Consider the following 27,860-nt stretch of genomic DNA (forward strand, 5'->3'; position numbering starts at 1 on the left):
TGGAACTAATTTGCCTTTTATCTTCTATCATATCATACATTAAAACTTGGGTTTAGATTTCAGTAGTGTATCTAGATGAAATGTGGTTGATGGAGAAAACTTCCTGTACCATGGTGGTCACACTGCATTCCTCACATTGGTTTTCTAGTACATAGAAGTTTCACTAATTTGTAGTCATTTTAATCTTTGTGATTAATCTGTGTCATAGGCAGTTGAAAGTTTAGGATTCTATGCATATATTTGAGTTGCTCATATGTTTTTATTTGTCTTGTTTGCTTGTAGGCTATGGACTATTTTTTGGTAGACTATTCATTCGTTTTCTGACCTGTCACTTCATTATTACATATTTGTGTGCAATATGTACACATGTTTTATCACATGACAATGTCTCATTTTGAAAATGCTTTTTATACTAGAAATCTTTAAGCTTAACATTTTACCCATGTAATTTAATTTCCAAAATATTATTCAAGTAATTAGGCATTTCTAGATACAGCAAATTACTATTTACTCAGCATAGTGAGCAGTTACTCTTTTCCCATTTAGCATGATTAGACATAATTATTGATAATTTCTGCATTTATAATCTGTTTTGTACCCTAGAAATCTGTACATCAATACATCATCTTGGTCTTTTTTACATGCCTTGGTTGCCTGCATTGGCTGCCACCACAAGGTTGGGGTATATTGCCAAGCATAAGCAGGAATGAAGTTACCGGTCACAGTTAGCCCTGATTTTGAGAAACATCCAAAGCTGCTAAATTTTAGGGAAGAGGCCAATAATGCAGGACCACATCTCAACAGAAATGCAGGCTGTTCAGTCCAAGTCCAGTTGAGTGTTTGGGTCCAAAAAAACATAACATCTGAAAGAAGTGTTCTGACAGTTGGACACTGGGGTGGGATGAGCAGCAGCACAGTTTTGTGGGCACAATGCAGAGGAAGTGATGGTAATGCCAGTTTCCAGGTGGGCATTTCTGGGACTTTTCCAGGGTAGGATGTGAGGAGACCAGAGCAGGATGCACACAAGGCCCTGGAGATCTGAGCCTTGGCCAAACAATGCAGGAGATGACTGAAAGCCTGCCAGTGTGCCCAGGAGGGGACCAGAGAAGCCAGTAGTGGGAGGCAACCAGGCAGCAGCTTCTCCATACTCAGGCAGGAGCAGAAGAGCTGGGAGTAGGAGGTCCCTGTGAATTTCCTGACTGTTGCCCTCAGGTTCTGGGAGTAGGTGGCTGGCTGACACTTGGATGTGTGTTCTGGCTGCTCAGATGGATCTAAACAGTGCTAAAGATGGCAGCTGCTATGTCCAGTGAAGTTGCTGTAAATGCAACTTAGGCAGATGGAATGCTATACTCAAATCTGTTGATGATCTGGAATACATGAGACTGATGATAGGACAGATGGTTTTGTTCATTTCCTTTTAACTGGTTTGGTTTCAAAGTACTCTTGTGGCTTTACAGATATCACTTGAAGACTCTCAAGGATGGTGCTTCTCCACCTGCTGTCCCTCCATTTTATCCTGACTTCTGGCATTTTCTAGGTAGTGTACCCTCTGAAAGTAAAAATAATTTTTTTAATTTATGTGTTGTGTAGCATAAAATTCAAAGTTTTTTGATGGTGTAGGCTTATAGCAGTTGACAAAATTAGCAATATTTTTACAAAGTAGAATGACCTTCAAAGACTCAGCCATAGTGTTCCTGCCTTGTCAGGGCTTTAAGCAAATATCACTTTGGTTTGAGTTCAAGTTATCATATGTCCAAGTGGGGAATAAGATACCTGATAGTTTAGTAAAAGGAAACAAGGAAGAATACACAGGTGGAGGAGAGGAAAACTGCAGATCAAATGATGGACATTGTATAAGAGGTAGAAATCCCCTTCCTTTGCAAGAAGTCTCTGAGCTTTTATTCATGCAGCACTTGCTTCATGCAGCAGACATTTTGAACTGTATTTTATTCCATTATTTATTCTTCCTTTAATTAGTATGTACTAGGGATTGGAGATTTGAGACAAAGGGACTGCCCTCAGGCAGCTTTGGTCCTTTGGTGAGAGAAGGACGATCAGACACGCAGTTCTGCTTTAGCGGTTGCTGTCGTCGAATAGGGATATGGAGTCTACTGTGAGCTGGAAGCACAGGTGGCAAGTGGAGCGAGGCTGTCACGGATGCAGAAGAGAGCACCCCTTTCCTGGGAGCCCTGTCCAGGGTGTCCAGCATCCCTGTGAAAAGCCACAGGACAGGTTGGCAGAGACTGGGTCATGAAAGGTTCCGTGTGCCATATCAGAGAGTAAGCAGAGCCCTGGAAGGGTTTGGAGTGGAAAGGATGTGACCAGATGAGCATATAGGCTGAAGGATGGGCTTAGCCAAGAGGCAGATGGATCATTTCTTAGATAACTGAAGAAACTGGAGAGTTACCAATGACATATGTGCTTCAGGGCTCTGATTCGCCTTAGCCCTGAGATCTCAAGCAAATTGCTTAACCTCTGAGCCTTGTTTTCTTTATCTGTAAAGTGGAGTTAAGGATAGTACCAACTTCAGAAAGGGTTTGAGAGTGGGTAGAAATGATGCTTATGTAATTACTGATACATAGTAGACTCTCAGTAAATAGTAGTAATTACTATAATTCCAGATTTCTAATGCCCTTCACACTCAACTTGCTGTTTATTTTCCTCATTACTTTTGAGTCATTGTGATAAACATGCTTTGCTTTTATAACATATTTAAACTTTTAAAAGAGTTTTAAAGTAAGAAGGAATATAAGAGTCTAAAGATGTCTGGGAGAAATTCACATTCCTGCCTCCACAGCTCTGTGATAGCCCCAGCCTGCTCAGTACATCATCAAGTTGCTGTTCTTCCTGTCCCTTTCTGAACTCTAGCCTCTGCTCGTCTTTGAAGTCTCAGGTCCAAGTTACTTTCTTGGGAAGCTTTTCTCTTGGCACTTTAGACAAGGTGCTTTATCTTTAGGGCATTTATCCTTGTTGTAATTACATATTTCCCTGAATAATTGTTTAATAAACACCCTATCTCCTCATCACTTGACTAGAGGCTACATGAGGCCAAGACTATCTGTTTCAGTCACCATTGTCTCTCAAAGCGCCGAGCAAAGGGGTCTGCCACACTGACCAGGAAATGGATGTCCTGTGGAGCCCAGAGTAAAGGTGGGTTATAAGGAAGGCATTGGGCTCCATGAAGATCTGGTAGAAGTGACTCTGGAGAGGGGAGAAGTTGTTGCCTTTTGATGGATATTGACTAATCTGCAAGAACTTTGAGTTGTATCCAGATGTCTCTGAGGAGCAGGTGGAGGATTCCAGCCAGGTCTGTGGTAAGAGGATTAGGCTACATTTTAGAGCAGTCACTCCAATGCCAATGTGGTGGATGGATAGAGTACCGAGCCAGACTATAGCTCAACATGGAAATGAAAATCATTGTGGGCCAGAACTTTTGGGGGTTTTTTGGTACCAGGGATCGAACTTGGGTCCTTGCACTTGCACAGCAGGTGGCAAAACCACTGAGAACTTAAGGTAGCAGGGATGAAGCAGTGCGAACACCTTTAAGAAATATTTAGAAGGTGCTGGGCCTGGTGACACAGCCTGGAATCTCAGCACTTGTTTGAGCCCAGCCTGGGCAGTTTAGCAACTTAGCAGGACCCTATCTCAAAATTTTAAAATGTTTTAAAGGAGCTGGGAGGTTGAAGTTCATTGTGAAGCCCCTGGGTTCAATTCTCAGTGCCCCCCCAACACACACACACAAAAATATATATATATATATAAAAGAAATATTCAGATTAGAGAACTAAAGATCCTGTTTGAATGAAAAGACATGGAACAGTGCTGTGATGGTGAACATGACTTCCTAGTTTTTGTTACTTTATGAGATTATAACTTCCATTTGGGAACTAAGAGCATTAGGATTCTGTTGTTTAGAAACACTGTTGAATGAGATTTGCACATGTTCAATGCCTCTGGTACATCCTAGAGCAGTGGTGGTGAAGCTATGGCATGCACACTGCGGCAAGCACACACAGCCCTCTGTGAGCCACATCACCCCAGCAGTCGAGTATCAGATAGTCAGGTTTAATTGCAGGGTTGGAACTGTGTAATAAATAATCTGAGTTGCAGTTAGAGCACCTGGTCTCTAACAGGTTCGCCATCATTATCCTAGAGGATTGTCTGGTGGAGGCCTAAGGTTGTCTGGCTGGAGAGAGAGCTTTAGGAGTTGAATGAAGACTATATAAGGTGATGCTGTAGGTGTGAATATGTGGTGTGCAAGCAACAGCCTTCCCATCAGTCCAGCCCAAGCCATATTCTTTGTAAAGAAAACTTGACTCCAAAGAAATTCCAGCCCACCCGTTTTGTCCAAATTATACAGGTATGTAGTTTCAAAAATACCAATTTGGGCTGTAGGTAGTTTTTAGGTTTTATTTGCCCCAAAAGAGAACTCAAGTACTTTTTGACTTTGGATGTTTTTCTCAGAGGCCTACAGAAAGCTGGTAGGTCCAGAAATGTTTTCTGTACTCTCAGAGATCTCCCTAGGTTTACAGGCATCATAGTGGGTGTGCTTCTTCAGACACTCATCAGTGGGCCTCAGGGTCAACGTTCAACGTGAAACAAATGTTCCTGGTTTCGTGTTAAAGAACATTAAGAAGGTTGAGACTCAAAACAGTAGTCAGGCTTCACCAGAGAAACAGAACCAGGAGTGGGGGGGTGGGGGGAGAAAGAGGAGAGGGGAAGGGAAGGGAAGGGAAGGGTGGGAGAGGGAAAAGAGAGGGAGAGAGATTTATTTTAGAGAATTGGCCCACACAAATAATGGAGGTCCAAATCCAGAATCCAGCATCCTGGAAACCCAGTGAAGAGTTGCAGTTTGAGTCCAAAGGCCACCTCTTGGCAGATGTCTCTCAGTCTAAAAATCTCAGTCTTTTCTTAAGGCCTTCAACTGATGAGGCCCACCCACATTGTGGAAGGGCAGTGTGCTGTACTCAAGGCCACTGATGTAAATGTTAATCCCATTCCCAAAAATAACTCTATAAATACATCTAAACGTTGTTTGACCAAATATCGAGATAGGCTGGCCAAGCCAAATTAACACCAAATTACCCATCACTCTCAGTAAGCTAGCTGCCCTTGCCTCTGTCATGGCCTGCTGCTCCAGGAAAGTTCTAGAATGCTACAGGTCCAAAAAGTTGACTTCTATGTCAGGTTTGGGTTTTAATCTGATCATTTAGAGTTTAAATGTCAAATCCCCCAAACATCCAAAATTTTGAGACCTTAAAGAACCAGAGGCCTTTGTTACACTAGTTAGGGGACTGCTGTTGCTTTAGACATGTGGAAATCATCATGGTTTCTTTATTTTGTTTTATAGTTTACATTAGCACTCAGAACTGAAGCACACACACTGATTCACAGAACTTGGTATTTCATGTTTCTTTCCCATTTTACAGATGAGATGAGGAAGCAAAGGCTGGGCAACATTAATTTCTGTATCTGTTAGCTTTGCATCACTGGGACAAAAATACCTGACACCTACGACTTAAAGGAGGAGATTTATTTGGTCCATGGTTTCAGGCTTCAGTCTGTGATCAACTGACTCCAAGATAGGAACTTCATGGTAGAAGAGTAAAGTTGCTTACTTCGTGCCAGCCAGGAAGCAAGAGCACAGGGGAAGAACACCAGAAAAGAAGGGGCCAGGGAGCCGATAATAGCCCCCAAGGTTACACCTCTATGACCCACTCAACACATACAGAATGGGGTTTGCTAATCTCCTAGGAGGCTCTCAAGCCAATGAGATTGACAATCAGGATTAACTGTCACAGGCCATGTCGAATTGATAACCATTCAGTGGCTAGTTTGAAACTAGGTCTTCGCAGTTTAAATTGAGCCCTTCTCCACCCTTCCATCTCCCCCAAACAGTGTGATTCTAGAGGAGCAGGAAGAGGGTGAAGGGGAGAAACAGAGACAGAATATGTGAGTGAATAAGAGGATGAATTCACAGAACTCCTACCTGAATCACAGTAGGAAATTAAAACAATAACAAAAAGTTGTACCAGATTATTTGCCTTTCTTAACCCCTGAGGGGTTGTTAGTATTTCAAGCTACCTGGAAGTTAAAGGGATTTGGGCTTATAGTCCATCCCTTTCTAGATCTGCATTTTTAATGTCTATATTTGTGGATGAATAAGTACTGCAATTTTAAAGGAATCACCTCCTTTGCTCTCCAGATCACCCACCCACTGCCCCATAACCTTTAAGAGTGTTTTCACAGCCATCCAGTCTGCCAGCTTTGGTCTTGTGGGATGCCTCCTTCCAGCTTGTTTGGTTAGTTAGCTAATGTGTTTTGCATTCAAGCAAGGAAGTTCAAAATACTGTCTCAGAGCCAACAGGGGTGGGAATGCTGTCCAAGTTACAAGTGGCAGGCCGGCTAAGTTCTTGGGGTGATGATTGAACAAACCACCCACTAATTTTAGGCTGGGAGAGGTTGGATCACAAACTGAGTTTTCAATAGGAAATAATATCCTTGTAAGACATTCTATAGCCATTGGAGCTACCTTCTGGCTCTCCACTGTTGGCCATTTTAAAGGCTCATATCCCTACTCGTTATATTAAGTGTGGCCAAGATTTTGTTTTGAAAATTTAGCATTCTTCCTTGGATTATCCTGATCTCAAAGGTCATGAAAGCATAGCTTGTCCTTCTTTCTTATGATGAATGAAGGTGGGAAGCAGTATGTCTCAGGCAGCTGTTTCATGCTTAAGTGGATAAGCTTCATAACAGCACACAGAGCTACAGAATTCTCCTGAGTTACTGCTTTCAAGCTTGTGTGCCAGGTCATGAGTTGTAGGATCCCCAAATGGTTATAACTGCCCCTACTTGGATCCAAATTGTAACCCTTCAAATACTTTTCTCTGTGCATCAGATAGTCTCCTCTGCTTTTGTTCTCATGGGTGAAGTTTTAATTTATAGCCAAAGCTCTATTTGGTCTTTCACGGGCATTTTTTCAAACTTTGTAGAACTATAACCAGGCCATTAAAAAAGAAAACATATATTGTCCAGTGAGTGATTTCCCAAAAACAATACTAAACTACACTGAATTTTTGCCTTGTATATAGAGATGCCTATATCTAATGCATTATAGTTTAGGATTTTCCCCTAGGTTTTCCTCACTGGATTTTTTTTTTTTTTGCTGTGGTATGATTCTTTTAATTCTTTTTTTTCATTCAGTTTATTGATACATTTTAGGTATAAAATACAGTTGCATTCATCATTGGGATATTGTACCTTTGCACAATGTATCTTGGATCTTATTTTTTTCCCCTTCTCCTGACCGCCCTTCAACCCCTCCACCCTTCCCTATTTGCAAAGACTTTGTTTCCATTTTTTCCCTCTTCTTTTTCGTTTTTTCCCATTAACTTTATTGGTACATTTTAGGTATAAAATACAGTTACATTCATCATTGGAATCTTGTACCATTACATGAGTCTCTTGGTTCTTATATTTTTCCCCTTCCCTTGCCCTCCCTTCACCCCCTCCACCCTTCCCTATTTGCGAAGACCTTGTTTCCATTTTTTTCCTCTTCTTATATTTTTTCCTTTCCCTTTTTTCCCTTCCCCTACCCCTCCCAATTCCCCTGCTCTTTTAGACCTTTTCTTCCTGTTACACAATATCAGTTATACATTTTTAAAATTACAATATTAAGATCTAGGAGACATTACCAGATTTTACAGAATTTAAAAGGATATAGAAAGTATATTTCAAAAATCTGTTTTGAAATAAATTTGACAACTTCTAAGAAGTAACTTAGAAGACAAATTAATGAAACTAACTCTGGAGGAAATATAAAATTTGAATAGCACCTATTAAAAAAAGTATATTCCTAGCTTGAAAACCTACCTACATGACAACAGCCGGCTCATAAACATTTTAACTGATAAATTATATCAAACATTTAAAGCAGAAAAAAGAAGGAACACTTCTCCCCTCATTTTAGGAAATCAACATTGTGCTAATCCTAAAACTGGATAAAGATAATAGAATAAAAAGTATGAACATAGATAGAAATTTGTTTAACAAAACAAACTCTTAGAAGTCAGATCTGGCAGTATGTAGAAAGTGGTTTTATTATAGGGATGGCAGTGTTGGTTCAGCATTGGAAGATCCACCCCCAAAAGTCATCATTTTAACAGAGGAAAGGAGAAAGCCATATGAGCCTGTCACTAGTTGGAGAAAGAGTATTGGACTAAATTCTATAGCTGTTCATGGTAAAAGCTATCAGGAGACTAGAAGTAGAACAGAACCTTCTCAAAAGATCAAAGACATGTACTCCATACTTCCAACAAAAACTCCTTCTATGAATGGAGACGATACAATGCTTTCTCCCTAAAGTGGGGAACAAGGGCATATATGCCTACTCTTCATTTGTCCATTAGACTTTGAAACATAGGTCTAAACCAAAATAGTCTGGCAATAAAATGACACAACTAGGATAGGATTGGCACGGCAGAAGCAAAATCTTTACATGTAGATGAAATGATCATCTACAGAGAAAATACTAAGAAATCTCTAGGAGCCCCTAGAACTTGTACTTGAATTTAGCAGGATTGGAAAACACAAGGTATATATAAAAATTCAGGTCTGTGTATACTTGCTATAAATGAAGAACTGGATATTGAAATTTAAAAGTTATGTAGGAGTACAAAGGACCCAGAAAAGCCAAAAACAAAAACAAAAACAGTGTTGGAAGATGTTTAGCACCCAATTTTAAGACTTCTTCTAAAGCTACAGTAATCAAGGCAGTGTTGGTATAAGGAAAGACATAGATCATTGGAATAAAACAGAGAATCTAGAAATAGAACCACACATATATGGTCCACTGAGTTTTGAAAGATTATTTAACATTAGCATTTTATAGAATATAAACTCAATTCAAGAGCCAAGGAAGAGACAGTGTCTTTGGCAAATGGCACTAGAACACCTGGTATCCATATATAAAAAATTAACCTCAACCCTTTTTTTCCATACATGAAAATAACTTGAAGGGATCTATGAAACTAAATAAGAAAGCCTAAAAGTATAAAACTTTAAAAAAAAATTATAAGGGAAAATATTTATGAATTCAGGGTAGGCAAGAACTACCTAGGATACAAAAAAACATGATGTATAAAAGAAAAAAATTGATAAATGAGATTCCATCAAAATTTAGAACTTTAAATGACATCATTAAAATGAAACGTAGTCCTTAAACAGACCATGTTTACAATGCATATAACCTATGAGCAGAATATATAAAGAATTCTTAGAGCTCATTAATAGACAACCCAATTAAAATGTAGACATAAGAAGATGATAAATAGCCAGTATAACAGAAGGAATGGTGTGCAACTCTAGAATCAGAAAAATACTAATCAGTACAATAATTAGATTGAATTATACACTCATTAGGGAGATGAAGTCAAAAGTTTTAAAAGCCTTGTCATGGCTTTTTCTTTTTTGTTGGATTCTCCCCCTTTGCATTTAATTTGTCATGCCCAATGGATTCATTGTGCTGGGTTTCCTGGGGTTGTGATCCTCATTGTCTTTTCCTAGGGTATTGTCTAAAATTGTTTGGAGTGCTGGTTTGGTATTCATGAAGTTCCTGAGGTGCTCTTTATCATGAAAGTATCTTATTTCTCCATCAGTTTTGAAAGTTTTGCAGGGTACATCAATCTGGGTTGGAGGCTGTTTTCCTTTAGGGCTTGAAATACATCACTCCAAGCTCTTCTTGCCTGAGGGTTTGCATTGAGAAGTCTGCTGTGATTCTGATGGGCTTTCCTTTGTATGTGATTTGTTTCTTTTCTCTCACTGCTTGTAGAATTTTATGCTTCTGTTGGATTTCTGGAATCCTAACTATTATATGCCTATGTGTAGATTTTTTTTGATTAAGGCTAGCTGGAGTCCTATATGCCTAACTTATCTGTATGTCAAGTTCTTTTCCCCTCCTTGGGAAGTTTTCTGCCATCACTTCTGTGAAGAGTTTTTTTATGTCATCTGCACTCTCTCCTCTTTCTTCATTGACTCCTGTCAGTCTTATGTTATTCTTCTTTGCATCGTCTAGCAGCTGCTGGACTGATTTCTCATGTTCCCTTACAATTTTAAAGCAATTTTTCTTTTCCTGGTCACTAATTGCAATCTTATCTTCTATATGTGAAATTGTATCCTCACATTGGTTCATTCTGCTCCACAGACTTTTGATGGAGTTTTTAATCTCTTGGAAATCTGTTTGTATCTGTTTTATGGATTCCATTTGTTTCCTATGTTGGGATTCCATCATGTTCCTCAGATCCTCTATTTTTTTTATCTGTGTCCTCTCTAGATTTATTAATCATGTTTTGCATCATGAGCAAAATCTTTGCTGTTATCTGAGTAATTATTTCTGATTTCATTTTTCCCAGATCCTCTTTTGTTGCCAGTTCAGAGACTCCAGATGTTTGAGTATCAGAGTGTTCTATCTCGTTTCCCTTTGGGGTTGCTGTAGGTGATCTGGAAGTCTGTTTTTGAGGCTTGTTTATGTGTCTTCTCATTTCCATGGGAGAGGGGGGTGCTACTGTTGCCCACGCAGCTCACCTTCTCTGCCCTAGGAGCTTGGGATGGCAGCGGGGGAGCTTTTTCTGCATGCTGGGACCGGCTCAGCTTCTCTGCCCTAGGAGCTTGGGATGGCGGTGGGGGATGTTCCTTCTGGGTGCTGGGACCGGCTGAGCTTCACTGCCCTAGGAGACTGGGATGGAGGTGGGGAGCTTCCTTCTGGGTGCTGGGACTGGCTGAGCTTCTCTGCCCTAGGAGACTGGGATGGAGGTGGGGAGCTTCCTTCTGGGTGCTGGGACTGGCTGAGCTTCACTGCCCTAGGAGACTGGGATGGAGGTGGGGAGCTTCCTTCTGGGTGCTGGGACTGGCTGAGCTTCTCTGCCCTAGGAGCCTGGGATGGCAGCGGGGGAGCTTCCTTCTCGGTGCTGGGACTGGCTGAGCTTCTCTGCCCTAGGAACCTGGGATGGAGGCAGGGGAGCTTCCTTCCACGTTCTGGGACTGGCTCGCCTTCTTGGGCCTAGGAGCCTGGGATGGCAGTGGGGGAGCTTCCTTCCGGGTGCTGGGACCAGCTGAGCTTCACTGCCCTAGGAGCCTGGGATGGAGGCGGGGAGCTTCATTCTGGGTACTGGGACCGGCTCACCTTCTTGGCCCTAGGAGCCTGGGATGGCAGTGGGGGAGCTTCCTTCTGGGTCCTCACTGGATTTTTATAGCAAATCTGTACAGTAGGTAGAATTGGTGTCATTACTGCTTTATAAAATAAGTGAAAATAGGACTGGTATTCTCCTGAGGACCTCTGGACTACAGGTTTTCAGTAATTGCCATTTTTAGTCACCTACTTTGAGTTGGGAATTTTGGTAGCTATTTTACATACATCTGCTAATATTTCTTAAATGTAATAACCTATGAAGTCAGTGGCTAAGGATCTCACTTTATAAATAGGGAAGGTAAGTTTCAGGGAAGTTAATCCATCCAAGGGCTTGCTTCTGATAAGTGGAGCCCATCTGGTCTGAAGCGCATGTTCTTCCTACTCTTTAAGTTGTACCTCGTGACAGTGTCCAGATTAATATCATTAAGTTCCATGGCTGACCACGGTCCATATTTAATTTTTAGTCCACTGGAGCATTTGAATGGGGAATAGGTCAGAGCTGATGTGGATTTGACATTTGACTTTTCAAATCCATATTCCCTGTTTGCTGACTTTAATAATGAAATGGTATAAATCCCTGCATTTGCATTTTATGATTTTATGGTAGTTGAGATATTTCAATCAGGAAGAATGCCTAGCATGAGGAAATTAACATATTACAGTGTACCAGTATTTGCTAGAGATTGTGACGAGTGCTTTCATACAACTATTTAATAAGATTTTTATAACATCCCCACCAGCCTCGGTTATTGCTTATTTACAAATAAGGAAACTATGCCTCAAAAAGAATGAATGAGGGCCGGGGATCTAGCTCAGTGGCACCATGCCTGCCTCAAAAGTGCAAGGTCCTGAGTTCTATCCCTGGTACCAAAAAACAAAAACAAAAACAAAAAACAAATGACTTGGGTAATGACTTACACAGGTAATGAATAAAGGTGGATCCAAACTGGAAGTTTTTAACTGCACATCCATGACTCTGCTAGTGTTGATATTCATTGCCCACACTGTTCTCTGTTGCTCCTATGGCCACCATCAGCCCAGCCTCTTGCTTGCCATTTCCATACCCTCACTTGTGAGTTTCAGATAATTTAGGCATCAACACAAAGCATTTCCTGAATTGTAGCTGGAATTGTTTACAGGAAATCATGCATTTAAAGAAAGTATTATATTATGTAGTCATTAACATCTCGTTTAAGTACTTCTACTTTTCAGAATTAATGTCACAAAAAGTGATAGACTTATCTATCAGGCATTTCTGAGAAATAAATACAAGAGATAGATACATGTAGTTCAAATCAGGACAGTTCATTACATCTGTTCTAGGTACTTAAGGAGTCCAGAGATAATTGGGCATAGTAATTGTGTTGTAGTTGTATCTGAAGGTTTTCACTGACACTTGTTTTTCTTTGTTTTGCCTGAGCCTATAATTACAAACATGCTCTCCCATGACAATTAGTTCCCAGTTTAAAATAGACTGATTCATTAAAAGTAACTCCATAATGAGACCAGTGAGGACCAAGCTGTGTCCTTGAACAATAGTAATTCCTCTTTACATGCAACTTGACCATGTGCCCACAGGATGGTGAGAGTCAAAGCCTTCAACCTTAGTCTTGTCTCAACTGCAAGAAAAGAGTTTCAGTTACATTGCCTTTAAGGTTCTTTCCGGATTTGGCATTCTGTGGTTCTTTGGAATATTCACCAAATTGAAGTTTGAAAATTGATTCAGCTTTCACACTGAGAGGAAAGAATACCCACAGTTGAATAAAAGATAAGAAGCTGTGGAGAGGAAATAGTTGGCCTGAGTGAGTTCTTTTTAGTTGTCTTGAGTGAGTTCTTTTATTGAAAATCAACCTTGTATTACTGGACCGGAAATTAAGTTCTTGCCCAGGTCATTAATCATTGTGCCAATTTGAAAATTGGCAGTGGAGGAAGGTGGCTATAGTTAAGGAGGAAGGAAGGAGTGGGCAGACAGAACTCTCCTAAAGCTCCCTGGTCTGAGTGGGCATTCATTGGCAAAGACAGGGTAGTATCAACCACCCCCTCTGAGGCAGGTGTCCATGATATTTTTGTCAACCCTCCTCTGATAGTTCCCACACATCTCCTACCCAAACCTGTTCCCCACATCTACCAAGAGTAGGGAAAGAGTAAGAATTACAGGATTTTCGCTGAACAAGGCAGAAAAGTTATGGGCCATTGCGGGGGGCGGGGCGGGGGGGGAGATTGTCCTAGTTAGCTCAAAAGGTATTACAGTAAGGAGGAAAATAAGCCTAAGATATCCTTGATTTTTCCTGAAGTCAATATCAATAAGAAACCAGCCAAAAACATGAGAAATAGGTTATGCTCTGTTAGGATAGCCTGAGCCCCTCAAAACTACTCTTATCTTTTACCACGTCCTATTTTTTCTCACCCTTTTCCCAAGTAGAACCCCACTTTGAGCAGAATGTCTTCTGCTAAGGAAAGTTGTTTCCTCTCCATCTGTTTATTGGGCTAAAAAATATCAAGACCATCCCGACTTTTGCTTTTCCACACCACCCCCCTACACACACACACACACACACACACACACACACACGCACACAATATGGGACCGTTTTAGAGTATTTGTGCTTTTCTATTTATTTTTCCTTTGAGGTGAGAAGTCTTGGTAAATAAAACTTGGAAGCAGATTTTATTTCCACAAAAAAATAACAGTTTTGACATCTCAAGGTGTCATGTGTCTCAAAGCTCTTCCCAGTGGAGGCTAAATATACCTCTGGGCTTTCTCATCACTCTTCAGCCCCACCTGGGAGGTTTACTGCACTCGGGGTATGATTGACTAAGCTTTCTCTATAAAGTGTGTGTTTGCTCACTCTCTCTCTCTCTCTCTCTCTCTCTCTCTCTCTCTCTCTCTCTCTCTCTCTCGTTCTCTGTCTCTTCTTCTATTCTGATAGGAAAGTGACTAAATTGGGTTGGAAATTGAAGTGTTTGGTTCAGTTGCAATTTGTGTGGGTTTTTGCTCTTTCTCTTTTCAGACATCTGTTTCTTTTTTACTGTGATTTCACAGTGTTCTGAACTGTCAGTGCCCAATATGATCCCCAGTTTCCCTGATGGATCCTGCATGATCATCCTCCTGGACCAGTCTGGGTGGTGATGACTTTCATGCTTAGGTGGAATAGGAAAAGCCTTTGCTCTTCTCTCTACAGATCTGGCCTAGTGAAGATCTCTGAACTAGTCACAGCACCCCCTGCTCCATTATTTATACCACCTGGAGATAATTTCCAAGATTAAGGAGGGAAAAAACCACATCAGAACATAAATGTCATTGTCAGCCCAGAAAGTACATTTGGAGTAGCTAATGATGCAGAGGATGAAATCTATGGCCACAAGCCATTTCTTCACTGGAAATCACCTTCACTGGAAGGTCTACTTCAGTATTGGGGATACAGGTGAGTTAAAAAGGATAGGCTAAATTTCCTCTTTATTGACATTGTATACCTAGCTCAAGAAGTGGTGCGTGTAGAAGTCTTGAAGTTTTCACTCGGAATCCTAGGTCATAACCACTGGAGAGGTTAAGACCTTCTCGGTTGGCATTCCGCCCTTGAAACCTGAATCTGACGTCATATGGAATTCTCATCATCAGACCCATAATCTGCTCTGTGTGCTGCTTGACTGCAGCACTGGCGGGAACTGTCCTTGAACTCTCCCTCCCACTCTCCCTAACATTCCATTCACCTGACTCTCTTCCACCTTCTCTGTTCCTGCTCTGTCTTCCGTGGTTCATCCCTGCTGCAGTGGCCGTAAGAATCAGCCTCTCCCCCCCACCCCCCCTTTCTCTCTCCCCCCTTCTTTATCCTGCTCTTTCTCTTCCATCATCCTCTTTATCTCCCTCTCTCCTCTTCCCTACCTCCCTAGAAAACCTAGCAACCCTTACAGCTTCCACTTCACTCTTTAATCTGGACATCTCCCATTTCAAAATTTAGTAGCCTACTGAATACATTTCTACTTTCTTATTTTGTCATTGCAGCCTTAGCTCCTCTAAAGGAAAAAAAGAAAACTTTTCTCCCCTAATCTGAACACTCATCTGCTGTGACTATTTTTGTCATTGTCATTGCAATTCATGTCAAAGGCCAACGTGTTGGTCACTGACACAGTTTCCATTCTACCAGTGTTTTTAGAACAGCCCAAGGAGGCTTCTAGGACACACATATGAGGGCCCCACCTTAAGAGCTTAGAAATTTTGGGTTCTAGCTGTGAAGCCCTAAGTGCCAAGCACAGTACTAGATGCTGTTTGGCCTCCACAGCATCCTATCTGTTGGTACCAGGAGGACCCGTGCTCTATGCAGGGATGGGATCAGGCATCACTCTCTCTCACTTCCTCTTTTTAGATACCACAGGACTGTGTCCTTCCAGACAGGCAGGGTGAACAGTTATAAATCTAGGTTGCCTGGTGAGGCAACTCCCCTGAGGAGTCTGTGGTCTCTCATTTCTCCTGCCTTTCCAGTGTGGTGAGCCTTGGTTCTGACGTGCCTGCCCTTCTGTAACCCTTTGGCTCTGCCCAGAGGAGCCGTGAGAGAGGCAAGGTTTAGCACAGGCTTCGCCACTAGACTTCAGAAGAGAGCAGAAGGCAGAACTCGGGAGAGTTTGCTGTGTTGTCCTCCACACTGACAGCCATTCATTCAGTAGATATTTATGGTGCAGAAATGTGCTGGGTAACACTCCAGAGATCCAGCCCAATGCCATCTGCCACATCCAGCCAGGAGACATGCACTGTACACAGCAGTTAAGGGTGAGCTGACACTGTGTCAGGCGTCCTACATTCATGGCAGGCAGATGCCCTCACTAGCAGGGACATTTTGCTGTCCCTGGCTTTCTGTCTGATAAATCCCAGACACAGGGTGGCAGCTGGACAGATGCATATTGGGTGGACAGACAGCTGTTGGGGCAGCACACACTCTTTGTGCCAGTACCCTGCACACGGCATTTCAGTAAACCAAGTCCAGAGCCTCCATTAGTCTTCCCAGCTGTCACCAAGCCCTTCACACTGTCCCTACTATTCATCCTTCCTGCACACACTGCTTTACCTGTGCTTAGGTATTCTCACTTCTGTTTTGTTTTTCTCCTCCTTCACCTCCACCTCCACCTCCACCTCCACCTCCACCTCCACCTTCCCCAGGTTCCAGAGCCAAGCCCACCTCCAGACAGTTCCTGATTCTTAGTCTCTTCTCGGTTCCAGCAGTGCCATTGTGACCTGCCCCTTCTGCATTTACAGCAGAGGTTCTCAAAGTGTGGGCCTAGGGTCTGCAGGACAAGTGTCCCTTGGGAACTGGTTCGAAATGCAGTCTCCATCCCGCACCTCCTGAGTCACCATAAGCGGAGCCCTGCAGTCTGTTTTTTGTGTTTTTTTTGGTACCGGGGCTCGAACTCGGATCCTTCTGCTTGCAAGGCAGGCGGCAGAACTACTGAGCTAAATCCCCGGCCCTTCCTGCAGTCTGTTTTAATAAACCTTCTGGTGATTCTGATCCATGCTAGCATTTGAGAGCCACTAGTTTATGCAGCACCCTTGAAATTCAGTTATGCGGTGCCTTATTTTCTTATTTCATATATTAATATTTTGCCTCCCCAGTAAGATTATAAATTCACTATTTTGCCTACATTCATATTTCTAACAGTGTTAAACATTTAATATACACTACGATCAATTGTTGAAAGCCATTTGAATCAATTTTCTGCTCCTTTCATGTACTAATAATTTTATCTTGCTGTGCTTAGGAAACCATGGTGTGTGTAGAGGCTGGTTAAATTCTTCACAACCTCTGAAATCAGTTCAAAAGTTCTTTTTTTTTTTTTTTTTTTTTGTACCAGGGAATCAAACTCGGGTCCTTCTGCTTGTGCAGCAGGCAGCGAAACCACTGAGCTAAATCCCCAGCCATTTCAGAAGTTCTTGCTGGAAGGGAGTGTAGTTTCACACAGGAAAGGACATGACTCCAAATCACTCTTCATGGGCTTTTCAAGAAGAGGAAGGAATGGATTCTTTGTGAGCTGTGGCATTAGTTAAGTTATAAGATCAGGGTTTACTTCTGTTAGAAGATACCGCTATAGGGTTCTATATGGAACTTTTAACCAAGTGCTAGAAATGTAGTTGTTTCAAGAATGAATATTTTAATTTGTGCATGAAACTCAGTGCTTGGTCTGTAAGACACTCTTTAAGTGTTCCCTTCTTTTCCTGTTTTCCTTCTTCCCTTTTTTCTCCCTGATACATTAAATAAGTGTTAAAAAGATACCAGCATTATTTTATTTCATTCAGCACCCTTTGAAGGGCCACTCCTGTTTCAGAATCTCTCCCTCTTCCGGAGCATCCCTCTGTTCTCCCAAGGCTGGGTAGTACCCATGATGCTGCAGTGTACTCCTCTTATGGCCTGGTGTGGATCTTTCTTTGGAACTTCTATGTAAGAGTGAAATTGCTGGGTGTTAGAAATATGAAGAGTTAATTTGACTAAATGGTGCCAGATCACTGTCCAGAGTGTTTGCCAGCCTCCCTCTCACCGTGGTCTAAAAGTATTCTTTACCCACATCGGGAAATTACAGTTTTGCAGTCTTAGTAAGTGTGAAATAATAGCTCTTAATTTGCATTTATTGAATTACTAGGGCCTTCTTCATGTGCTTGCTAGTCAGTAGGATAGCCTCCTTGGTAAATGTCTGTTGTATTCCTTGCCCATTTTTGCATTGGTGGTATATCTTTACTGGTGATCTGCAGGATTTTCCTGAATTTTCCTAGTATCCTCTTTTCAATTTGGGGCTTTCTAAACACCTTCTGTTGTGTCACTTGTCTGCCAATTTCTTCCATAGATTCCTTCCTCAAACAGAAATTCCTAGTTGTACATAATCTTTGTTTTGCCTCTGTTTCTGCTTATGAAGTCATTTTCATTTTTCCCCATAGAATGAATTCTTTGCAGGTGGTTGTGGTGATACTATGATCAGGTAATGAGGTTGTTTCCATTTACCTAACTCTTAATTTCATTTATTCCACAAAAATGCCCGTGGAAGTTGAAATGACCAGAAGCTTAGAAGAATAAACTTCCTCCCAATGACGAATTTAAGAATATTCCTATGAAAATGATAATCAGTGTGCTTGCTGTGACTTGTTGGCATTGTCTGTCTATTGTAGAGCACCAACCACATAAATTCATGCTCCACCCCACTATGTCCTGTAGTGATTCAGTTTGCCAACTCTGATCATTTCAGATGTATGAATTGTTGACACTGCATACAAAATAAACATGCTATCCTAAATATTCATATCTTAAAAATTAGGCTTTGGAAAATTTCTAACCTGCATGTAAATGAACAAGACAAAAACTGATTTCTAAGTATTTTTCTGCCTTTTGACCTGTCCCCAAGTTCTTTAAACTATCTTAGTACTGTACTTTGCGCGCTGCCTAATAAACACATAGGCTTTGAAATTGTCATATTACTTTGGGTAATAGTTAAAACAAGGAAGAACACAGTACTTCGGGTTGTTTTCAGTTATCTTATTGAATCCTGATAATGAAAAATATTAATTATGTTACTATTTATCGAGACATACTGTCCTTCACTGAGCATGGTACGTATATGGTCTGATTTAACCCCTACAGCAGTCCCACGAAGTAGTTTAACACCATCCCCATTTTATATGTGAAGAAACTGAAGCCCAGAGAAATGTCCTTTTCCAAAGATCACATATCTACTAAGGAGCAAGGCTGAAATTCAGATTCATTCTGTTCCAAAGTAAGGCTCTTGTCCGCTGTTGACACTGCCTCCTCCTAGTGTGAATTAAACCTGCTTAACATTTCAGTAAATGAGATATGTTTGTATTTACACAAAAATCTTTGAATACCACATTGTGCATTTCATACCAAGAACTCAGGCTCAGAAGTTTAATATCCAGTCATATGCTATATGTTTTACAATAAAATTGTGAGTAAAACTCTAATTTATTAGCTGTCAGTTCTTCCTTGTCACACGTATTAGCTGGTTTCCAGTTTTAGATGTTGCAATTTCTGTTTATCAGTACCTGTTTTCTTGATTATTAACTTGGTGTAATGAATTTTTACTTCATGGTTAGAATGATTATCGCCTTTGTATAATAGATTTTTCATTTATAATCTTTTGTTTACAAGACTAAATATTTTTATTTCATTACTCGTCCTATAAACAGACATTAATCCAGTATTAAGCCTCTGTAGAAACAATAAATATCAACATGAGTGTACTCCACTAATTGTCTGATAATTACGTGTCTTATTTAACAGACAGACTGTGAACCACAATTTCCATTCAACATCTGTATAGATTGTTAAATGTTATGAATCCTGAAAATGGCCTTCTGAAATATCCCTGGCACTTTAAATGTTGGTGTTTCTTTTTAAAGAAGTAGAATTTTAAAACCACAAAATGAAAAAGTTGATCCCCTTAGTACAATGTCAAAAATTATTGTTGCTGACTTAGTCACTGTTGATCTTCTAAAATTTCTCCCAGTGATTTCATCAAAGGCCCAATCTTACATTGGAAACAAATATTTTTTTTAGTGTATCTCTGTTCCCTGACAAAGTCACCCCTCTCTAAAAGCACTTTTTTCTCCCCAGCCTTGTTTATCCCATCAGACATTCCTGCCAGAAGCAGCCCTGTTTACATAACTGACCTGGTTAGACAGAATATTTTACGGAGCGCTGTCCTACACACACACTGTCCTACACACACACCACAGCCTGTTTAACATGGAATAGGGTCAAAACCTGAAAGGCGCTAGGATTGCCCAGTAAGCTTGATCTGTGCTGAATAAAAGTGGAAGCATTTGGAGGAAAATGAAGTACTGCAGCAAGAGCAGAGGCATTTTATCAGGAAAAACTTTAAAAATCAAGAGAGTAGTTCTTTTGTGACGGGGTGGAAGGGAAACCCATTTGCTAGTTTTGGAGTAAGGGCAGAGGAATGCATTTGTTGTTCGAAAGCATAGTCATTCATTAAGCACTTTAACAAACATGAAGCTTTGACTGACAGACCACATTTGCTTCTCCAATAAATATATACATGAGCAAGGGTGAAGAGGATCTTTTCATTTTATGGGGATCTCCGTATTTTTCAGCAGCTTTAACCAGTGCCTAACAATCTTAGGGTTCTACTATCATTGGGGTCACAAATGCATAAGTACATTTTAAGTCAGAGACATTTTAATTGAAATTGCTCTTCAATTGAGCATAAGGTTTAGTAAGCAGCTTGTCCTAAAAAAGATTACATTTAGTATTTCCCAGTCTCTGTCTTTCTCAGAACCAGAGTCCAACCAGATGGCAGAAGGCCACTCACTCTAGGCATCTTCTGCAGTTCTTTCTCTTCTTCCCATCCACTTCACTACCCGTCATGCCATTCCTTTATCTCTGTCAAATTTAGAATACCTTTTGGTGTCTCATATTCTGGAGGAGTTTTTCCAGGATTAATATAAGGAGCTAACTGCAGTCTTCTGTCCAGTGAGAAAATCAAAATAATACCACAATTAGTTTCCTTTTCATGGATGATAAATACATCAATCTACACTTGGACCCCTCACTGATAGATACATTTCTTAGTTCTTATCATCTGCCACTTACTATGTTAAACTCTTTTTATGTGTTTAGTCATCCTAATAACCCTAACCTTGGTATTTTTTTTAACCTGTGTTGTAGAACTAGGAGGCAAACAGGGCTGTAGAAAGTTATGACTTAGCCAATGCTGCATGGTAAAAGAGAAAGCCAGGATTTGGACTAGCCAGGATGCAGAGGCAAAATGATTGTTGACAGTCAAAATCAAACACCCTTGTACTGGGCCATGGGAGCAGAAGGTCTGACTTTGGGGCAACCTACTAAGGTTCTGTTCTTGTGTCAAATGCAAGACTTTAAGGAGTTGCCTTGCTTTGTTTGTCTGTCTGTCTATCTGTAGAGCAGTTTTAGGTTCACAGCCACATTGAGAGGAAAGCACAAAGATCGCCTTTATCCCCCTGCCCCACATGTGCATAGGCCCCCCATTCTCAATCCCATGCACCAGAGTGGTACAATTAATTAGCCCGCATTGCACATCATTACTACCCAAAGCCTGTAGCCTGTGGGTTTGGACAAACGTGTAATATAATGTGTATCTGGAAAACAGTACTCCATGTGACAGGAACCTGAAATAAAAGCAGGAGTAGCTATCCTCTTTGCAGATCAAGTGGATTTCAAACGAAAATCTGAAACACTCTGGTCCCAAGAATTTCAGATAAGGGATAGTCAACTTGTATGTACAAATCTATTGTGAATATGTGTTTTCATTCCTCTTAAGTAAAAACTTAAGAACAGAACTGTTGGTTCTTAAGAGTAATACAAGAAATTTCTATATTGTTTTCCAAAATGGCTTTATCATTTTACATTCACATTAGCAGTATTAGAAAGTTCTAACTGGTTCACACCTAAGCTGACATTTGTTCTTTTAGAACCTTTAACTTCATTTCCCTAATGAGTGTATAATTCAGTCTTGTTATTGTACTGATTAGTATTTCTCTGATTCTAGTGTTGCACACCTTTCCTTGTGCTGTACTGGCTATTTATCATCTTCTTGTGTCTACTTTTTAATTGGGTTATCTATTAGTGAGCTGTAAGAGTTCTTTATATATTCTGGTCATAGGTTATATACATTGTAAATATGGTCTGTTTAAGGACTACTTTTCATTTTAACGATGCCATTTAAAGTTCTAAATTTTGATGGAATCTCATTTATCAATTTTTTTCTTTTATACATCATGTTTTTTATATCCTAGGAAATTCTTGCATACCCTGAATTCATGAACATTTTCCCTTATAATTTCTTCGTAAAGTTTTATACTTTTAGGCTTCATATTTAGGTTCATTGATCCTTTCAAGTTATTTTTATGTATGGAAATAAAGGGTTGAGATTAATTTTTTACATACGGATACCAGGTGTTCTAGTACCATTTGCTGAAAACACTATCTTTTCCTGTGCTCTTGAATTGAGTTTATGTTCTATAAAATGTTAATGTTAAATAATCTTTCAAAACTCAGTGGACCATATATGTGTGGTTCTATTTCTAGATTCTCTGTTTTATTCCAATGATCTATGTCTTTCCTTACACCAACATTGCCTTGATTACTATATCTTTAAAGAAAGTCTTAAAATTAGGTACTAAATGTCTTCCAACATTGTTATTTTTTTCTTTTTACTTTTCTAGGTCCTTCGTACTCCTACATAACTTTTAAATTTCAATATCCAATTCTTCATTTATAGCAAGTATACATAGACCTGAATTTTTATATATACCTTGTGTTTTCTAATCCTGCTAAATTCAAATACAAGTTCTAGGGGCTCCTAGAGATTTCTTAGTATTTTCTCTGTAGATGATCATTTTGTCTACCTATAAAGATTTTGCTTCTACCATGCCAATCCTATCCTAACTGTGTCATTTTTTTGCCAGACTATTTTGGTTTGGGCCTATGTTTCAAAGTTTAATGGACAGATGAAGAGTACGCATATCTGGCCTTGTTCCCCACCTTAGGGAGAAAGCATTGTATCTTCTCCATTCATAGAAGGCGTTTTTGCTGGAAGTATGGAGTACATGGCTTATCTGTTGAGAAGGTTCTGTTCTACTTCCAGTCTCCTGATAGCTTTTACCATGAACAGCTGTAGAATTTAGTCCGATACTTTTTCTCCAACTACTGACAGGATCGTATGGCCTTTTCCTTTCCTCTGGTAAAATAATGACATTTGGGGTGGATTCTCCAATGCTGAACCAACACTGCCATCCCTATAATAAAACCACTTTCTACATCCTGCCAGATCTGACTTCTAATAGTTTGTTTTATTAAATAAATTTTTATCTACATTCATACTTTTTTCTTCTATTATCTTTATCCAGCTTTAGTATTAGCACAATGTTGATTTCCTAAAATGAGGGGAGAAGTGTTCCTTCTTTTTTCTGCTTTAAATGTTTGATATAATTTATCAGTTAAAATGTATATGAGCCTGCTGTTGTCATATAGGTAGGTTTTCAAGCTAGGAATATACTTTCTTTAATAGGTGCTATTCAAATTTTATATTTCCTCCAGAGTCAGTTTCATTAATTTGTCTTCCAAGGTAGTTCTTAGAAGTTGTCAAATTTGTTTCAAAAAAGATTTTTGTCATATGCTTTCCTTTTAAATTCTGTAAAATCTGTGAAAATGTCTTCTAGATCTTGATATTGTAATTTTAAAAATGTATAATTGATAATATGTAATAGAAAGAAAAGGTCTAAAGGAGTAGGGGAAGTAGGGAGGGATAGGGGAAAGGAAAAAAGGGAAAGGAAAAAATATGAGAAAAGGAAAAAAATGGAAACAAGGTCTTTGCAAATAGGGAAGGGTGGAGGGGGTGATGGGAGGGCAAGGGAAGAGGAAATAAAATAAGAACCAAGATACTCATGTAATGGTACAAGATCCCAATGATGAATGTAACTGTATTTTATACCTAAAATGTACCAATAAAGTTAATGGAAGAAAAATAATGTGTATCTGCCATTATAGTTTCATGCAGAGTATTTCAGTGCCCTTAAAAAAACCTCTTGTGTTCCTATTCATTCCTCCCCTCCCCCTAAGTCCCTACCTATCTCTACTGATTATTTTACTGTCTCCATAGGTTTGCCTTTTCAGAATGTCACAGTTGGAAACATACAGTGCATAACTTTTTTCAGATTGGCATCTTTCACATAGTAATACACATTTACGTTTCCTCAGTGTCTTTTCATAGCTCATTTTAATTTGAGCCTTTCCAGAAATGCAATACTGCACCTATGCAATACGTTTTGATTTTATCTTTGCTAGATTTCAATGCACTAAGCCAGGGTTGGACTATTCTTCCACCCCTCTGCCCCTTTGACAATTCACTGTCTGCTCTGCCCATACTTTAAAGGAACCTTTAGCATTTCTTTACATGGAGTTTTAATCACTTCAGTTTTGGCACAGAGGTTAAAAACTAAATCTCTTATAATCAAGGCACTTTTTTTCCCTAATGAAAACCACAGCTTGAGCAGCTGCTTGTATTATTGTCTCTCCTCTGTGGTCCCACTGGTGTGTGGGAGTTTACTGTTAGGCTGTGGAAAAGGGAGTGAATAAAAAGCCAAGAACAGGATCATGTTTCAATAGAGAAATAATGGTGGAATGCAAAAATCCTTGAGTGTGGGCTCACCCTCACCACTCTTTGGACCTGCACTTTGGCTTTCTTTTTCCTTTTTAAATGCTTCTGTAAGGCATGGCAAGAGAGAGGCATATATCATAAGAACCATCGTTTCAAAAACTCTTAGACTTCAACTTTGATTCTACACAGCATACCTTCGTTTCTGCCTGTCATTGTAAAATGACAGTGTAGTTTTACAGCCGGTCTGTGTTGTGCATGCCCATATTTTGTCTGTCTGCATTGGAGGGTATTCTTTTCCTTTGTCTGGGTTGAAATTGTATCTGACTGTGTATAATATCTTTTTCTTGTGTCAATTTCTGTGTTGTATTTACTTTTTTTGATGTGTCTGTTTCCACATCTTCCTCTGTCCCCATGTTCTCTATCTTGCTCCCTATATTCTATTCATTTTTTGTTTTCCCCTTCAGTTTTCATTAGATACAACTTAAAATTCAACAAGTAAAAATTAAAAGTTTTATTTTTGATGCTCTTAAATTTTTATGTAAATTAATTTATATTCTCTGAAAAGAATCTGTCTCAAATAAAATTGCTTTTTATATATTTGCATGTTGATTTTTTTTTTCTTTTTAATGTTGGTTTTTGGTCCTTAATAGAAGCAGCTGCTTCCTCCTGTCCACCAGCTACAGTGCCAGACATCATAAAAGGGTGTCTGGGCTCTGATTACACAGAGTGGGGTGAATCCCAGTGACACCATGGACTTCCTATGCTTCAATCATTCTATGTCATACTTAAATGAAAGTATGCTTTATTATTTAACCAATTCCCAGGATCCACTCCAGGGATTAAATGAGACAATCTGAATAGACCTTCAAATTCTATCAAAGAAGAATCCATTTTATATACAAATAATAAGTGACCCTTCACCCTACTGACTTCTTGACATTCTTCCAGAATAGGCAAAGCATAACCAGCACCTTGTTCTGATGATCTCATCCTGGGAGGTGGTGGTGGTGTTTTGAAGCAGCATAGTAAGGGTGGATTTGGGTCAGAACATGAGTTACAATCCTGAATTCGCCATTGGCTTGCTCTCACCAAGGCAAATTCGTTAATCCCTGTGGGTTTCAGTTTCCTTGCCAATAAAATCTCTAATATTCCCCACCCATCTCCATGGATTGTTGCATGGGGAAATGTGTGTGAGAAAACAGGCTAACTGAAGAAACAGGCTAACTGACATGACTCTAGTCTAGAGCATCAAGCTCACTCTTAATCTATTTTGTCTTTCCAGATAGAATGGAGTCTCTTGAGAATCTGGTCATTTGGTCTGTGATTTGCTCTTCTGATTGTCAGTTCTGTCATTCCACACATTTTGGCTTTCAGAGTCAGTCAGGATGCATCATCTTCTCTTACCATTTTTAAAAATTGAATACATTTGGCAAGCAAGGAATAGAAGGAGCTTGGATATGCATACACCAACAGTGTAGGTCTTAAGACTTACTTACAGTGCTTATGAGAAAAGCTATAAACAAGTCATCCACTTCTGGTCTATGGTTTCAAATTAAGGAACAGGAAATGTTCCTAGAGTGTAGACATCAGCTGTGTCAGTGACGTGATAAGCCCTTGGTCAAACCACATCTGAACCCTACTTCTGGAAATGCAAAGAGGTCCTTTGGGCTAGATTGGATTTTTTATTTGAACCAAATGTTAAGACTTGGATGTAGGGGTTAGGAGTACAGCTCAGTGGTAGAACACTTGCCTGGCATGTGTGAGGCCCCAAGTTTCATGCCCAGCAACACACGCATACATGTATTTACCTAAAAATCTGAATTTTCTGCTTCTGGGGATCAGCAGGTGCTAGAGCTAGGAGGTCACCATATCTACCTTTTATAGGTTTTATCAATTTCAAAGACTTTTCTGATCCTGTGAATATTTGAACTTGAAGCTCCAAAACTACAAACATTTCTTAGCCTCCAAATGCCGATTCTTTAAAGAAAGCATTTATTAAGTTCCTGGTCGACTTATACTCTACTTTCAGAGGAGTAGAAGACATGATGCACACTGTCAGAGCACTGTGATCTAAAGAAGTAATGCCAAAGCAGGTGAAACAGTAGAGAAAAATTAAACATTAAATTTTGCTAATGTGAATGAAAATCAGCATGGGCTGAAGTTTACAGGGAACACTTCATGGATGATTTTGGACCTGAGCTGATGCTTAAATTCATTCTTTGATTGACCTGTTATTTATTGAGTACCTACTATGTGTCTTATCCAAAGTTGGGAACTAAGAACAAAAAGGTGACTGACATATTCTCTACCCTCTTTAGAGAGTTTTCTGTTTAGTTGGCAAAGACAGTAAGGACAATAAAATATTATACACACTGGGATAAAAATCTATAGATGAGAGAATGAGATCACTGAGAACAGTGTGGTCAATTGTACACCTGGCATAAGATGTTTTAAATAGAGTAGATGATAAGTGAATTGAATTTGGAAGATAAATTGGGCAAGCCTTGGCATAGAGGAAAGGTATCCCATATGGTGAATTCAGTATGAGAAGCAGCATGACCTACAGTAGATGACTCTAGATAGTCCCAGCAGAAGGTAGACAGGAGAGTGAGGTCAGGGTCTTTGTGCTCAGTTGGCTTCCTCCTTTGGAAGATTACCCAGGGCAAGCTGCATCCGCCCTTCTCACAGTCATGGCATTTACACAATTTTCCCCTTCCAGTAATAAACTCCTCCCCTTTTTCCTTCAGGCCAGTTGTGGTGACGTGTTCTTTGATTTTAGCCCCAGATAATCTCTGGGGTTCCCCAGCAGCCCACCCAAACGATTATGAGTAGTCTCATTGTAAATAAATCCTGTGGAAATTATCCTCATTTGAGATATAATTCAATTTTAATTTTCAGCAGTGGTATAAAGGATGGTTTCTTGGGATAAAAGTGTAAAGACAAATTGACCAGCTGGAAAACTGGTGAAAATTAGAGATAACGTGGATGGGAATATGCCATGTAAGTGAAGATAGAAAGGGATTGATTGACATAGGAAAGAGAATGGAGTTGAAATTGGTGTGAGGTGGATGTGAGATTAAGGAAAGAGTCAAGGATGACCTTTTATGACTTGGATTGCTGCTTGATTCAAGATATAAAAAGATAACCAGGCATGGTGGCACATACCTATAATCCCAGCACTCTGGGAGGTTGAGGCAGAAGAATTATAAATTCCATCCCAGCATGGACAACTTGGTAACTAAGTATTTATTTAAATAAATAGATGGAAAAGGACTAAGGAGGTAATTCAGTGTGAAGGCCCTTAGTTCAATCCCCACTACCACAAAAAAAAGGAGGAGAAGGAGGAGAGAAGTTCAGGTTTGCATATGCTGATTTTGAGATCCTAGTTAGAGAACCAGACATTGGGTAGACCAGTTTGGAATTCCGGAGAGATCTGACTGGTTAATGTGTTGTTAGGTTGGTGGTTGTTGAAACCAAGATTTAGAGGAAGTCCCCCAGGAAAGCTGAGAAAGTGAGAGAAGCAGAATAAAAG

At 39.9% G+C, this 27,860-nt stretch overlaps 1 protein-coding gene across 9 annotated transcripts in view; it reads left to right on the plus strand.

The window, feature by feature from the left end:
* Positions 1–27,860, plus strand: part of Garem1 (GRB2 associated regulator of MAPK1 subtype 1) — a 227,351-nt gene that overhangs the window by 141,921 nt on the left and 57,570 nt on the right. The window contains exon 2 of one of the 9 annotated variants that reach the window (XM_087193682.1): positions 1,458–1,537. The exons of 7 other annotated variants lie outside the window; for them this stretch is intronic. Coding sequence is in view for 1 of the 2 variants with exons in the window: in XM_087193652.1 (XP_087049778.1) it covers positions 14,520–14,610 (91 nt within the window). In the remaining variant the exon portion in view is untranslated. Of the gene's footprint in view, positions 1–1,457; positions 1,538–14,367; positions 14,611–27,860 lie in introns of all 9 variants that reach the window. One more of the 9 variants, XM_087193652.1, reaches the window with a different exon arrangement.

The sequence above is a fragment of the Heterocephalus glaber genome, unplaced genomic scaffold (assembly GCF_053883595.1).
Source record: "Heterocephalus glaber isolate CG9 unplaced genomic scaffold, H.glaber_assembly_v1.0 deba00000331, whole genome shotgun sequence".
Taxonomy (NCBI): Eukaryota; Metazoa; Chordata; class Mammalia; order Rodentia; family Bathyergidae; genus Heterocephalus; species Heterocephalus glaber.